Here is a 15,342-nt window from a genome sequence, read left to right as displayed (position 1 = left end):
ATGACACCAAATTGAGCCCTTTTACATGCAACATGGAGCTCACTTTGAAAGTTTTGCAATAAAATTACCACAATGGTACATTAAGAATCCATTTTTTAACATATTTTATGTTATTTTAGATACATACCACCATTACTTAATTATTTCAGTAGGAGAGAACTGAATTAACCAATAGATCTATATGAAAAGCTGGAAAGAGAATGGGAACAGAAGTTCAAATAGTAAAATAGAAAAGAATTTCAATGCCAAATTGTGCTTGACTGAACTCACCCTTGTGCATGCTTGAACAACATCTGACTCTGGACTTTTGCATCCCACAACGAACATCCTGAAAATACTCCAACAGAACTGACATTTAAGCATTTTTGGTGGAGAAAGTAATTCATACAAAAATGAGCAAACTCATCCAGACCTCACTGAAATACCGTTGGAGGAGGCTGTTGGTTATATAACTAAAGTCCTATATTAATTAGAATTGGAGAAAATCTTAAATATATAAGTGTGGACACTATTTATATTAGTAAGAAACAGCTGTATGCCAGCTGGAAAACCACATTCTCGTGGAAAACCGCATTCTCGTGGAAGGTGAAGACGAAAAGTCTACATCCCGATAACTTGCAAAAGAGGAAGGATAAGGTGAACCGGAGGACTACTTAGTTTACGGGTAACGCATGATGTCAAATTACGGTAATGGCCTTCTTCAAAAGCTTTTATCTGAGTCCTCTGGATCGAGTATCTGTCGAGTCATCGACAGTTCAGAATATTTTAGAAAAGAATCTTTTCTGTTTCGGTTAATCACGTAAACTATTATCCACTCATTATTCTTTTTCTTTCTTTAATTCTCTCTTTTTACTTTTTCAATATATCTTCTGCTTTATTTAGATTGGATTCGTCGGAAGAACCAAATTTGGTCTCTTTACCTAAGAAAGAATCTATCAAAACTTAGCTGCTCAATCAAGTTTTACAGATTTCCTACCTGTCTCAATTAGGTCAAACTTTGATTACAAGTTGCGCTGAGGTTGTCCTTGCACATAACTCTTTCAATGCACAACCTCCTTTTAGCCTCGACGCTGGACTACTCCGATACTGACCGACGACCGAACTATCGAAACGGTCACCGTCCGCCGGAAAGAGGTACGGGCTTTCTCCTCATTACTTATTTCTCTGGTAATTGGTATCCATAGTCCCTATGCTGAAGACTATCGTCATCTTCAGAATGGTTGCAGAAATCACAGCCGGGATGACGATGGAATCTCGAGCACTAGGTTAAAACACCGCGCTGCCACTACGATCATAGGGCGACCTTGACAGGAGTGGAGATTCTGAGGGCGATGAGGAACTGAGAACGCTGAATTATGAAGAATGCCACCGGCTCAGACGCCACTAATTGGGAAAGTGTCTGAAGAACAGTATTTGGAACGCAAAATCAAGCCCTCGACCCGATAAAAGGGAGTCATTCATGCCCTCTGATGATCAGATAGAGGATTCATTATTCACCATCTGATGGGGAAGAAAAGAGTCAATCTGGAGATTACCCTTCTGAAGAGGAGGAATCAGAGACAAGTTTGGTCCAGTTATAGTTCTGGGTACCCATTTGAGCAGGAGACTGACAGTAATCCTCAAACGCAAATAAAGAAAAGAGGAAGAATCAGGCGAACGGAGAGATAATCGTCACGTTCTGGGAGATCCGATAGCAGTGGTTCTGTTGAGGAAAGCAGCTTTCGAAAGCTTCAATGAAGATGAAAATATAAATTAATAAAAAAAGATCTTGAACTCTCAAAGAAAAGAAGAGCTCAGCTACTAGAAGGAAAACAAAGCATATTAGTGGGAGAGACGCAACAGGGGCAGAAGCTCGAAGACAGGATCGAGCACACAGACTGAAACCTCATACTGCTCATCTAGACAATCTTAGGATCGTGAAAGAACAAAGTAAATAAAACAATAAAAAGAAGCAAGAAAAAAAGAATGATGGCGAGAGTTCAGATTCGAGTGCTGCAGTGAAAACTACTAATGCAAAAGCAGATGCGATTAGGAAACCGCTATCAACACTGAGGCTCTCAACTTCAAAGAAATCATTGAATCAGAAAAGAAACTTGCTTTTTATCATGAACCACTTGGGCCTGTGCATCTGCCGAGGGTCATATCATTTAAGGTGCTCCATTTCTACCAGGCGACAGGGTGCAATTTCCCAGTATCTGCGGCAGGGAATTGTATTCCTTGTAGAGCAGATGTAGGTCCGATGGCAGAAGAGATCAGAAGAGAGTCTGGTTTTGTCATGAGTGGTAGTGGGCATCAAAGGATGATAAGCGTGCAATGTGGTTATTTTATAGTGTAATTCATATCCATAATTTGTATCCGTAAGAAAAACCAGCTCAATGGTGGCGGATAAGTGTGCACTGGCTATGTTTAATTTTGAGGAGAAGGCAAAGTATGATCACAAGGTTTTGGCTTATATTCAGGAACTGTTGCAGTGCCACAATGGACAGGATGTAGGACCTACCCACGATCCATTTGGTACAAAAGGGTCTGATGCAACTGATGCAATTTTTTGGCTAGTATGTTTGCTGTTTAGCTACGAGCTTTATATTTTGTTCTACTCCATGGATGACAAAGATTGGACCTTTATCTTCTTTATCGTTTTGCCTGGAGCAATTGTTAGGCACTAAAAAGATGATCAAAATGTGTTACATTTTAGGACACAGGTGCAATGGAATTTTATGATATGCTGTCTTGTGATTCACGTAAAATTTATAAGCTGGTAACTCTGTTGATGTGTCAAGCATTCTGATTAAGTCTTGTGTTTATGTCAGTTTGTTGAGTTTGAACCTATTCACAACTTGCACTCTGATGGAAGAAGAGAGGTTCTCTCTTCCTTTCCTAGATGAGGTAAAAAAGGAATGTTTTAATATTTAACTTTTCTGGCTTTGCAATGTTCCATTAGATTCTGGAACACATAAAAGCACATTAAGCCTTTTTGTGTTACTCTATTTCTTTCTAATTTGTGATTATCTTGGCCATAACCTTCCAGAGATTAATAATGCTGCACTTCGTCATCGTTTTCTAGAAAGTCCTGGGAAGGGTTTGAGGAGTATATGGGATTCACATTGAATTAATTACTGGTTGCTTCAGCTATTTGCGATTTAGTAAGTCTACCTTGCAAAGCGGGCAGGAGTCTTAGCATTTCATATGGTGGATGAGTTAAAACTAGTTGCTGGTTCTCCTATTAAAAGCGTTGTCTATGGTCAGCTTTCAGCTAGTCTAGAGTAATGTTGGTCAAAAAATGAAAATAAGTGCCGAACAAAATGAGTCCCATTAGCTGAAAGGCTATGATGTTCAAGTCTGCTTTTGGTGTCTGAAGTGGATATTAGGTTTATAATTTGTTTTCTAAACATTGGTTGCAGAACCATTCTGCTGGTAGTGTAATCTAGTCTATTAGAAGGAGGACCTGTTCTTCTTGGACTGTGCAAGAGTTGATGTAGGAGTGAACATTCCATTAAATTGGTAGCACCAGATACAGAAAGCATTGGCAGCTCAATATACAATTGTGGATTTAACCTAGTGGGAATTTGAGCTATAGTTTTATTGTTGAAGTAATCTAGTTGGGTCAAATTCTTTATATCCATTTGAATTGTCAATCTCAAGTAACCTATATCAGCATGTGTCCTTGGCCAAATACATAAAGGTCTGCCGGTATAGAGGCTGATATCTTGGCTAAGGTGGGTTGCTTGAGGACTGATCTGTCCCCTCCATGTAATGATTCTTTAAAAGCTATAAAAGCTAACCACAATTTCAAAAAAAGATATCTGCATGTGTCTGGATATCATTTCATAGGAGAGTATGTGTTTGATAGCATGTTGTTTTAAACAACATAAGCCATGTGTTTTAAACAATCTGATACGACATGATATTATGTGATGTGAGTAGCAGTCCTGGGGAAATTAAAGTAAAACAGATACTGGAGCCTGCGTGATGTGAATTCACATTCTATTCTTCATCCAAATGTTTTTCTTACTATTCTTGCATATATTCTTGTTTTAAATTATGCTACATGTTGAAATGCCAAGTTGTTTTGCTTCCTTAGAGGATGGCATCTTTTGGATTATTTTTTTGCATGGAATTCTCAATGCCTGAGAAGTAAAAAGGTTACATCTTTGGTTTATATTCATGATGAATTGAGATATTCATGTTGTTTTAATGGTTTCAAAAACTCAAAATTTTCTGTAGTTTGTAGGAAACCATAGAATGTCTCAATACCATGAAGGAGGATGAGGTAGTCATAGCAAGGTAATATGGCAATTCTTTTGACATTCAGAGAGGAAGAATATTTCAAAGGTTGTGTTTGGAGTAATGTTAAGTACATGATACCTTATGTACCGTTTCAGTTAAAAGCCCTGTGATACTGTATGATTCTTATTATTTCATGCATTTTGTGTTTAAAAAGAGAGAAAGCAAGAATAGTCAAAAATGCAAAAAGTTATGAAATATCAGATATGCTTAGGAAAAGACTCTTGGGCAAATTAAAAGCAATGCCCAATTTATAGTGCTATATTACATATCCTGTTTTTTGTCTCTCTAACTGTTTGAGCCCCAAAAATTAATACAACACCTCCAGTTTCTCCCTCTGTAAAATTTTTGATTGTTGCACCTAACATATTGAGTAAAGACAAACCGAATGCCAAATTTTTGGCAGATTGTTTCCCTTGAGAATTCTTGAACAAGTTTTGGTGCATGGACCAAAAAGTTCCTACTGTGAAATCTCAGAATCACTGGTGGCCCTGTATAAAGCTTTTCGTCATGGACATGTGCATTAGCCATTCTATTGCAGTGCTGAGTTCCTGATTGAAGTAGTAAAAGCTCAAGTTGAGCTACTACTGCACCTGCAGGTCTTAATAGTTTCTATCAAACTTGTAGCGTGAGCTGTTAGTCTATTTTCAATAAAATCTTTGACATTAAAAAAAAACATAAAGCATTTTGTACCTTACACCTGGGAGAGCTTTCTATCGGGGTAAATCATTTGTCCTTCTTCTGTTATGATGTCGGAACGTGTACTCATAAAAACCAAGATGCTACTTCTTGCATGTACACTGTGGTGAATATATATTTTGTAAGAAATAGGAAAGCTCTCTTGCACCTGAAGCTGGGAGATGCCCGATCCTTCTACTATATATTTGAAGTGTTGGAATTCCTTTTGATTCATTTGATCCTTTTGATGGGAAAACGGCTTGTTAAGGGCAGATAACAACCTTGATTCTTGGATGGGGGAATGACAAGATCTCTATCAACTCCTTGCAACCCAGTTGGCTCTGGTGCGGGCCCCAGCTGCCCAACCTGTAAGCTTTTACTATTTGTTATTTTTTAATCAAATGGACCTTCTGTTGTTATGGTTTTCCTGTCCTTTTGTTTAATATTTATTTAGAAAGCTATCTGCTTCCCCTTTATGTTGAGGCTCACCAAATCCTTTTTTTTTTTTTTTTTTTAAAATGCTCCTAACGATTGTTGCAGTCTGAATTCCTTTCAGAGTCTTCTGTTTATGGAATACTGGCCCAGAGATGAAATCATGTGTTTGGGTGATTGAAATTCCTTTCAGATACTCTGCTTGTTACAATGTTCTGTGTGCAATTAAGAAATAAGGAAGAATTTTTTAGGGAAAATGAGAGAAGAAGGAAAGAGGAGAGAAAAGTCTATGTTGGAGAACTATCTGGTTAGGGTGTCTGGTCAGCCCATAATTCCTTTCTTTAAACAACTTAAGTTATTACAAGATAAAATGACCATTGTACCCCTATTCTACTTCTTATTCTACATCTTATTCTACTGATCACACTTACAGGTTACAGCCATCAAACAGCAATGAGAAAAGATAAAAATTACTTCAGTGAACATATCTACTTCTCCTCTTCTTAACTTTAACTTCAGACCACTATACACAACTAAAATTACCAAAATGCGCTTGAACTTTAACATACTGAATTCTTAATTAATGTCAAGAAAGAAGAGCCTGGTTATTAAGCTCCATTTTCTGTTATGGGATTACAATCACTTCTCTCTCTCTTTTTTTTTTTTTAATAATAAGATACAAAAAAACTGAAAACTATGCCAGTGTGACTTCTGGTTGACACACAAGTTGGTGTTGATGCATTCCATCATGGGCATGGCAGTGGTCGCTCCTTTCAAAGTACTGCTTAATAAGGGTGTCTTCATTGAAGTTTAAGAATTTAGAGATATATAGAAAATTTGTGTATGTGCATAATGTATAAGAGTGGCTACGGGTGGAATATATGAATGGCTTGAGATTGTTTTTTTTTTTTTTTTTTTTTTTTTGTTTAGGTGTTTGGGTTTGGAGCTCCTTTATCACTGGATCTGGTTAGTTCCCTCAGCTCCAATTAAACATATGAATGTTTTTGCGCTTAATAAAACAGTCTACTATCTGCTTAAACTTCATCTGCCAGAGATACAAAAGAGTTATTTTTATTTTTATTTTTATCTTTTTGGAGTGTTGATTTGTCGCATGGTACACATCCTTGTTATCTCCTGGTAAGACTTGAACCCAATACCTCACAATAGAAACCTTCCATGTGATCATTGTGTCGAAGTCCCAAACCACCGAATGAGTTCACTTAAATCTGTGTGTGAACAGATTATTAGTTTGCTCCATGGTGTCTTTTGGCATATGAAATTTTTTTGGTTTTTGTTTTTTTATTTTTTTAGGTGGAATGGCTTTGCCTTATTTCATGTGATTAATTCTCTCTGGAAGCAGCTCCCACCTCAATTCAGTGTTTGTATGAAATTGAGGAATAATCCATGAGTCTAACTTTGAAGTTCCATCTCAAAAATGTTCTTCACTTATATGATGGGTATTTTCTGCATCGTACCTCTTCTTTGTTTTTTTCTATTTTTTTACAGCTAGGAGTCCTCAGAAAATTGTATACTTACCACACATTTTAATTCTTGTAGTGTAAACTAGTATCATGTTTGGAACTCTTTTTTTGTAACTGTACCATGATTTGTGCCTTCCTGATATAAGTGTGTTCAGAACCCCTTTACTCTATATACCAAGCGTAACATTCACTCAGGCAAAGAAAGCTCTTGTCCAATCAAGGGTCTGTATGATAGCAGTCTGGTGGTAAAGGTTATCAACTAAGTATGTAGTGGTTACTGTGTTTCAAGCGTCTGTTATATAAGAGTGCCTTTCAACTTTATATTGTTGTCACCTGGCTAATTTTTTCCTGGGATCAATTTGATAACAAAGCGGTCAAATGGGAAAAAGATGAGCACAGATTTCTTTTTGGATACATGTAAGGGAATTAAGAGGAAATTTTTTGAGAAAAAATTACTATCTCAGAGTTGGATGGCTATGCCTCAACTCATTTGTCACTGTTGTATGACTGAAATGACTCCAATTAAATAAAAAATGATTACAGTGACAGCTGTTGGTAGCTAAAACATGACTGCAATTGATCAAACTAGACAGAATGCCTGATTGTTCAGATTAAAAGGTAATTTCGGGTGATGCCGGTCCAAACTGCCTGCTCATTAGAGATGGTCTAAAACCTAATTTTTTGAATACCATTCAATTTATCTTCACTCATGACTGCCTGCTAATTAAATCTTTTCTCTGTCTCTCGCTGTCTCTTTTGTAAGCCCTCTGAGCTGTTTGTGAGGTTGCAACTCTAATAGTTACAATTTTCATTATCATGCTGTTATCATGTTTATTACTGATATAATTTTTTATTAAAAATTTTCTTCTTATTTAGTTTTTTTTAAAGTTTTAATTTCTTGTTTTTCTATTTTTTGGATTTGCTTTTGTTCTGAATGCATCATTCTTTCTTTGCTTCATCAGCTACTTATTACTTCACAGCTTCGCATGCTGTATGTAGAGGGCATTGAGTGCATATGAAAATGGAGGCGAGGACGTGGATTGTATATCCTAAGGTTCGTGCTTATGAAGGTGCTCTGCTCATGTATTGATCAGTTTGGTGAAACATTTTTAACTCTTGCAAACTTATCCTCGAAATGTGGAAGGCTAAAGGAATTTAGGGTTCTTTCAGCTATGAAGATTTACTTTGGGAATTGTGGTGTCTTGCTTTTACAGGATGTGCAATGAAGTGATTGATGAAGCTGAGGAATGCATAACAGATCATTGCCTGGATATTTCGGTTACGTTTCCTGATTTCACCGGAAAGGATGTGTCAATTGTCAAAGAGATTTTCTTTATCTTCTGACTTTATTGCTCCAATTGTATCCACGTTTGTAGCTTGACCTCTGTGTGACTGCTGAAGATGGATTTGTTTAGAATCAGTTCAACTCTTAACTCTTTGTTCTACCTTTTGGGTCTTTTACTTGTAGATTTTCTTCGATAAATCTCCTTCCACTCTCAAACAAAGTCCTTTCTTTTCAAAGCTTTTGGGTGTTTGGCAGTCTTCGATCTTTTGGAGTACCTGTTGCTCAACAGAACGTAAAGTTAAAAATGAAAAGAGAGGATACTGGCACCAAATTGATAAAAGCTAGCAATTTTTGTTAATGACTTTATTCTGCTGATCAGAGATTCGAAGAATGTATTGAAGTCCAACCATATGGGGCGGTCAGATGTTTTGGAAAACAGAATTATTACTAGCGAGGAGCTATCCTGTCCGACAAGAGGCAATTTTCAGCAACTTTCCCCTGTAAGCCTTTTTGTTCGATCCTTGAGTCACATTTGTGACGTCCCATCTTACAGGTTTTCCCTTCAACACGAAGCAAGTTTGAAAACAGGGGCAAGATGCGGGTGCTTCATGATGCATGGAGATCTGATGGAGTTGATCGTGACACTGGTTCCATAGGTCGGTGCCAACAGTTAAAAGAATTACTGCTGGAGGTGCGGTCAACCTGATATCCCAGCAAGAGAACAAAATGTGATGAAATGGCTGTGTCGCTTTGCCAGAAAGAAAATGTCAGGCGCCATAGATCAATGGAAAGGAGAGATGGAGAAGGGGTCCCATTCGAGGCTCGGCTGCCTGCGTCCTCGTGGTGTGACCAAAGAGGTGGGTCTCACTTGAAATGATGTTAAACCCTCTGTTTGTCCTCTCTTAGGGGCCATGAAATAACAACTATGAGAGCGAGAGGAGAAGAAAAAACAAGATTGTCTACAGAGAATGATGAAAATGTTTGAGATTACTGCGACGCCTTGTCTTTTCCTTCACATGGGCTTTCTTTTAGCCAGAGGGATCTTGATATCGTCGTCGGAATTGTTAGAGAAAGACAAAGTTGAGTGCCTTTTGACCCAAAAACCAGGGGAATTATGCAGCACAGTAAAGAGATTAGAGATGAGAGATTAGAGATTAGAGATTAGAGATTAGGAGAGAAGACAGAAGGGCGGTTTGATCTGAATCTGAATGAAGGCTTGATTAAGAAGCAATTCCCGCATCATATTAGCCTCTTTTGTTGGGCATGATGAGGAAGAGCTGAAAGCGTCCAAGAATGTCTATCATCTCTGTCCCAAAAAGATGAGTACCAAAGCTCGTTTAATGATGTAATTGTTTAGAGCTGAATCAAGGATTTGTATCTTTTTTATGCCAACATCCTCATCACCTCTTCACATGCTTCCCCTACATAAGTAAATGGAGAGAAATGGAGTAGAGTAATCAATTAAGCAAAACCTAGAAGACAAGATATTTGACTTTGAGTTTAACCATTAAGCAACATATATTGAATATGATTGAAGTGGCTAATCAAAGCTGCGACTGGGATTCTCAGTTCAAGTTATCTGTCTTCCTTGGATTGATTCTTTGCTTGGAGGCATGATTGTAGGGCCAAAGAGGCATGAAAGAAAGGAATTATAGTTACTCATAAAAGCTAAAAATAGCTGCCTTCATTTGCAGAGCAGCAGCTTTGTACTTTTGTTATAATTTTCTTGGACAGTGCTACCAAACCAAGCCTCTTTTGGGTATCATAAATTCACAGGGAATTTTATTTCTTTTGGGTGCGTTTGTATAAATGACACTATTTAATCGATCATCGCAAAGATTTTCTTTACAAAGAGCTAAAGCTTGGGCCCTACTGTCATCAATATGAAAACTAAGCCATTTGAAGGCTATTAAGAAGAGAGATATTGATGCAAGAGGTGGAAAATATGCCCTTATCCTTTTTCTTGATTACAAAGCCAGAAGCAAGCGCGGACTCGACTGGGAAACTGGTTTGATTAAGGGGGCGAAGGCCCCCTTTTCTTCGTGTGGACTGTGTAAAGGAGTAAAGAGGGAAGAGGATAAGGGAGATGTGTAGAGATGAGAGGGGAAACGCGCAATTATGCCAACCTAGCAAAATACACCAACACGTGAACACCACCACAACAACTTAAAACTCCATCACAAAACAAATCTTGATAAATCCAAAGTCCCAAGTCTGTAGTCGCCACCCACTCCAGAATTAAAATTGACAAAGAGGGAACAGAAACAAATCGACACATTTGCTGGTTCGTGAAATTCTTTTTCTAAATAAGCAGTTGATACACGTTCAACCAACGCAAATCGCGACTAACCTCAGCCTCGTTCAACCCATTTTTTCCCCGAATTAACTGCATATTCTATACTGTAATTGTGATGCAGTGTCATTCTATTATTTTTCAATGAGTAGTACTGGGTGGGTTTCGACGATCAAGAATCTCAAGATTGCTTTTCAATAGTGGCAGGCTTTTCTCCAAATTAATGGCACCTCCTGCCTGCATTAAAACTGTTCCAGATCCGAAACCATTTTCCATTTATTTTTTACTGGTTTATTACTTAAGTTCTTACTAATATTCTGCCATCAAGTCTCCTCTTTTAAGTGCCGTCAAACATCTGTCAAAAAGAATCTGTTAGGACTCAGGGTGATGGTTGCCACCGTGTCTTCGGGGTTTCACTTGTCATGCATGTGGTAATGTCAGGTAAAGGGTATGTCTTTATGAGAGAGAGAGAGAGAGAGAGAGAGAGAGATCAATATAAGCTTTTCGGGTTTTTTTGTGTGGCATAAATCCAAAATTCGTATATTGGATTATTGATTGAAAATTGAAAACTAGCCTTCCGAAACGAAACTCAATTTCCAAAATTTGCTCATCCTTCCTCCTCCGGTCAATGTTTTAGCTGTCTCTCCACCTTTCTCCATCTTTCCTTTTCTGGGTCTTGACTCTCGAGTTAATTGTAGTCATGGTTTTAGCAGGAGCACTGACAGTGAAACAAGTACCTGTTTGTCTCCTTCACACCTTTTTTTACTGCTCACATTCCCCTTATTTGTCTCTGGTTTAATGGCCCTTGTCCTGTAAAGGAACTAGTCCATTTGGCTGTCAAAAGAAAACCTGGAGCTTCTTCGTTCCTTGAGAGGCAGTTTCTGCTACGTCTGTCTTGTGCGTTCTCAAAATTCTCTGTTGAAAGAGGTATCGGGTTTTACTTAGCGACTTTATTCGTTCGTAAATCTGCGGCTTCTGATCTTCTAGACGTGGAAATTTAGATTTTCATGCTGTAGATGGCAGAATAAAAGAGGGAGCAATCTGGATTTCTTATGTCACTCGGCGGAGAAAAGACAGGAAAGGTTGTTTGAGAGAGGGAGATAAAGAGGCTTAAGTTTGCCATTGATTCTCAGGATGAGGGATTTTCCTTCTTGTTTTGGTGAAAATGGAATCCAAGTCGCAGATTCTTCTTCCGGGACTAGCAAAACGGCTCAAAATTCTGTTACTTGTGTTTACCGGAGCCGATTAAGTGGCCGGTCTTGCCTGATCACCGTCACTTGGAGCAAGAATCTGATGGGTCAGGGTTTCAGTGTTGGAATAGACGATTCTACCAAACAGTCTCTATGCAAAGTTGACATCAAACCATCTCTCTTTTCTAAGAGAAAAGGGTCCAAGAGTGTAGACGTGGACAGCACCAAAGTCGATATCTATTGGGATCTTGCCTCTGCTAAATTTGGCTCCGGCCCTGAACCTTTGGAAGGGTTTTATCTGGCTGTGGTCTTCGATCACGAAATGGTTCTTCTTCTCGGTGATTTGACTAAAGAGGCATACAGGAAGACTAACGCCACACCTCCTCCTTCAAATGCAGCTTTCATATCTAAAAGAGAAAATATATTCGGGAAAAAGGTGTATTGTACAAAATCCCAGTTTAGTGAAAATGGGCAGGTTCATGATATTGTAATAGAGTGCGAGACGACGGGGCCGAAAGATCCATGTCTCTCTATCCGGATCGACAAGAAGATGGTGATGCAGGTGAAGCGACTCACCTGGAAATTTCGGGGGAATCAGACCATTTTGGTTGATGGGTTTCCTGTTGAAGTCTCTTGGGATGTCCACAATTGGCTGTTCAGTAGTACCATGGGTAGTGCGGTTTTCATGTTTCAAACATGCCTCTCTGCCGAGAAACTGTGGTCTAGTCATGTGGGCGACCCGTCTATGCTCTCTTGGTCTTCTTCGCAGATTTTCAGAGAACCCCAATTGCAAGGACGAGGTTTCTCTTTGATTTTGTATGCTTGGAAGAATGAGTAAGGTGTATGTAGGAGTCCTGCCATTGAGTGCTAACAAAGATTTTTAGCAGAGTGATTTTTTTTCCTCTTAACGGATGTTCATGAAATACAATTGGATTTATAAGTCGGTGTCAATTGTTTCGTTTTATTTTTACTTTTCATATTGTCAAATGTCTTTGAAAAGATTGCAGTAAGTTCTGTCCTATAATTGTCTTATTTTCTTTCCTTCCCATTTGCATGGGGTCCGTTAGAATTTGATTCTTAATTTTCCCATAGAAATGGTATCTGCTTTTGATAGGTTGAACATGTACAGAATTCCAGCTAAATCTCGATGGAATAAGCGGAGGTGTTTTAGGATTAAATAGCAGCTGAAACTCTTGCCTATACGCAGCATTATCAACCCAACAATGATTACACTGTGGAGGAGATTGATTTGCTTGGTTGTACCTGCTTATTGGGGCCAATCTGCGGAAATTCTCACTACGGATAATAAGAACTTGCAGACCATGTTTTTTTCTTCGTGTCATGAAGAAACTTTTTCCCTTATTAAAGGAAGGAAAGAGCTTTGGATTGCCAAGCTTAACAGTCTGTGGCCTGTGCCCTAGTTCATTTGCGTGCATTTATAGTTGTAGGCTACTAATGTAGTGAGAGTGGTAGTGGTGCATCCAGCGTAACCATCATTCCATTCTATTCTGGATTTGCAACTCCCTAGTTTAAGTTTCACTAAACTTTATTGGTTATTTCATTTGTCACATTTCAGGACATTAAGAAGCTATTCTACAGTTTACTTTATGGTCAAGATGTCATGCTCAGAGGCAGATTTTTAGGTGGCATGTGCTAGTTCTATTGAGGTAACTTCTTTCCCTTCTATGTACTCTCCCTATGCAAGCTTTTGGTAACAAATTAGAGTCAGATTAAGGGATTAATGATATCTTCTAGCTCACAATGTTGAAGAATTCTTTTCTTCAAATCACATGCCGAGCATAAAAGGTTTCTAGGATACCCTTTTGCAGGTTGATACATTATTCCATCTTGCAGTTATAGTTCTTTACTTCCATTTAGCCTTAATTTGCTTCCATCTTGTGGTAATTCTTTTTTATTATCAAGCATTTGCTTTTGCATCAAACATGTCATAGTTTTGAATATCAATTTTTAGGACTTTATTTTGGGGGTCTAGTACCCTTTAAATAGATATCTGTATGCCATCCATGATCTTGCTAAATCAATATATAGTTATTAGCACTAATCCCTACATATATTATTAACACAAACATTTTTCTTTTGTTTGTAAAATCTATTATATACAAGAATGTTGAGTGGGAAAAAATACCACATTGAGAAATATGAAGAAAAGTTTATGGGTTATAAGGTTGAGCAATAGACCTCCTAAATGGCTAATCATTTTGGGATGGAATCGGGCTCCATGAGGTAGGAGTTTGTATGTTGTGGACTCTATGAGGTGGGAGTTTGTAAGTTGTGAGTTGTTTGCTCCACTGGGAGTTTGCGTCCACGTCTTAGGCCCTTTATGTGTAATGTTGGACGTGAGGGCGAGTATTGAGTGGGAAAAAGTCCCACATTGAGATATGGGTAGAAAAGTTAGTGAATTATAAGGTTGATGATCAAAACCAAGTTTCTTTTCACATAATTTTCTGCATTGACATTTCAGAATGGAGTATTTGAATTCTTTTGCCCTATGGGTAGTATGCATGTTCAACTTTGTCTGCTTCTAAGTTCTCTATTGTCTATTTGACTTATTATCAATGCTGTTAATGAATTTGGAGATGACTCTTCCTTTTTAGCCTATGTAGTCCAACTTTCCTTCAACAATCTAATGTCTTCAATTTTCTGAACACATTTCATTCTTAACTATCTTTGAATATGATTTAGTTGAACCATTCGACATGTAGTGAGAGTAGAGCTATCTGTCTTCCCTCCGCTCTCACCTTACCCAAATCTTGCTTTTTGTTCTTTAGAGGAACACAGTTTGTATTTCCTTGTCCTTTTTGCTGAATAGTTTAATTTAGGTGTATTTCTTTATTCATTTCTTGTCTTAAATTAACCTGCTCTAGTAACTAGATTATCTGTGATTAGTCAATTTCTGAAAATTCTGTTAAGCACTTTCTACGATTTGTTTTTTATTTTCGAACTTGATATGTTTTTGTAGTTAGAATTGCATGAAATTTTGAATGAAGGAGAGGGAGTCTTCATGGTCACCTTTCAGTGCCTAAAATCTGTACAATTAAGTTTATGGGGGATAAAGTTGCTGAAAATATCCAGGAAGGTAAATGGAGAGGCTCTGTTTTATAAGCCACATTAGAGCTATATGACATGTAAGAAAATCATCTGAAAGGCATTTTGGTCATTTTACATGGTCAGTTATTTTATATTACTGCACTATCTTACTTAGCATCTTTGATTTAGTCTATTTACAAATTTTTATATTCATAGGATGAGTAGAATGGGAGTTATAAGGAAAAAACGTAATTTTATGTAAATAGGGACATTTTTGTAAATTGTCCAACTAAACCTAATAAATTGCATTGGGGGCCGTGCACGAGTCCCAGCGCAGCTCATTCAAGAGCATCTCTCAACTCTCTCTTTTCCTTCTCTCTCTCTCCTCTTTCTCTCTCTCCACCTTCAAGTTTCACATATTTTACAGGTCATTTTAGGTTCAAACAAGCAGTGTGTACCGTCAATTTTGTTTAAATTGCATAAAAAAATTATCCAAAATTGAGTTCCACCAAGCCTATGAATTATTCTTCCCCTAATTATAAGGCTTGTTATCTGTCAATGTTTTCACAAATTGATAATATGGCTTCATTCGTGGATGCTATAAACTGTTAACCATGCTAATATCTGTCTGGGGCTGGCAATGGATATCAA

At 37.9% G+C, this 15,342-nt stretch overlaps 1 protein-coding gene across 1 annotated transcript; it reads left to right on the top strand.

The window, feature by feature from the left end:
- The first annotated feature begins 11,283 nt into the window (after nucleotides 1–11,283).
- LOC137946509 (uncharacterized) lies at nucleotides 11,284–12,654 on the top strand. Its single transcript, XM_068792838.1, has one exon. It carries the CDS (start codon nucleotides 11,588–11,590, stop codon nucleotides 12,479–12,481), a length of 894 nt encoding a protein of 297 aa, XP_068648939.1. The 5' UTR covers nucleotides 11,284–11,587; the 3' UTR covers nucleotides 12,482–12,654.
- The last annotated feature ends 2,688 nt before the right edge of the window (nucleotides 12,655–15,342 follow it).

The sequence above is a fragment of the Aristolochia californica genome, unplaced genomic scaffold (assembly GCF_029961685.1).
Source record: "Aristolochia californica isolate CCGP_79_NKW_82.1479 unplaced genomic scaffold, dmAriCali1.0.hap1 SCAF_12, whole genome shotgun sequence".
Lineage (NCBI taxonomy): Eukaryota > Viridiplantae > Streptophyta > Magnoliopsida > Piperales > Aristolochiaceae > Aristolochia > Aristolochia californica.
The sequence above is the reverse complement of the archived record's forward strand: the minus strand, read 5'-3'. Positions and strand labels throughout refer to the sequence as shown.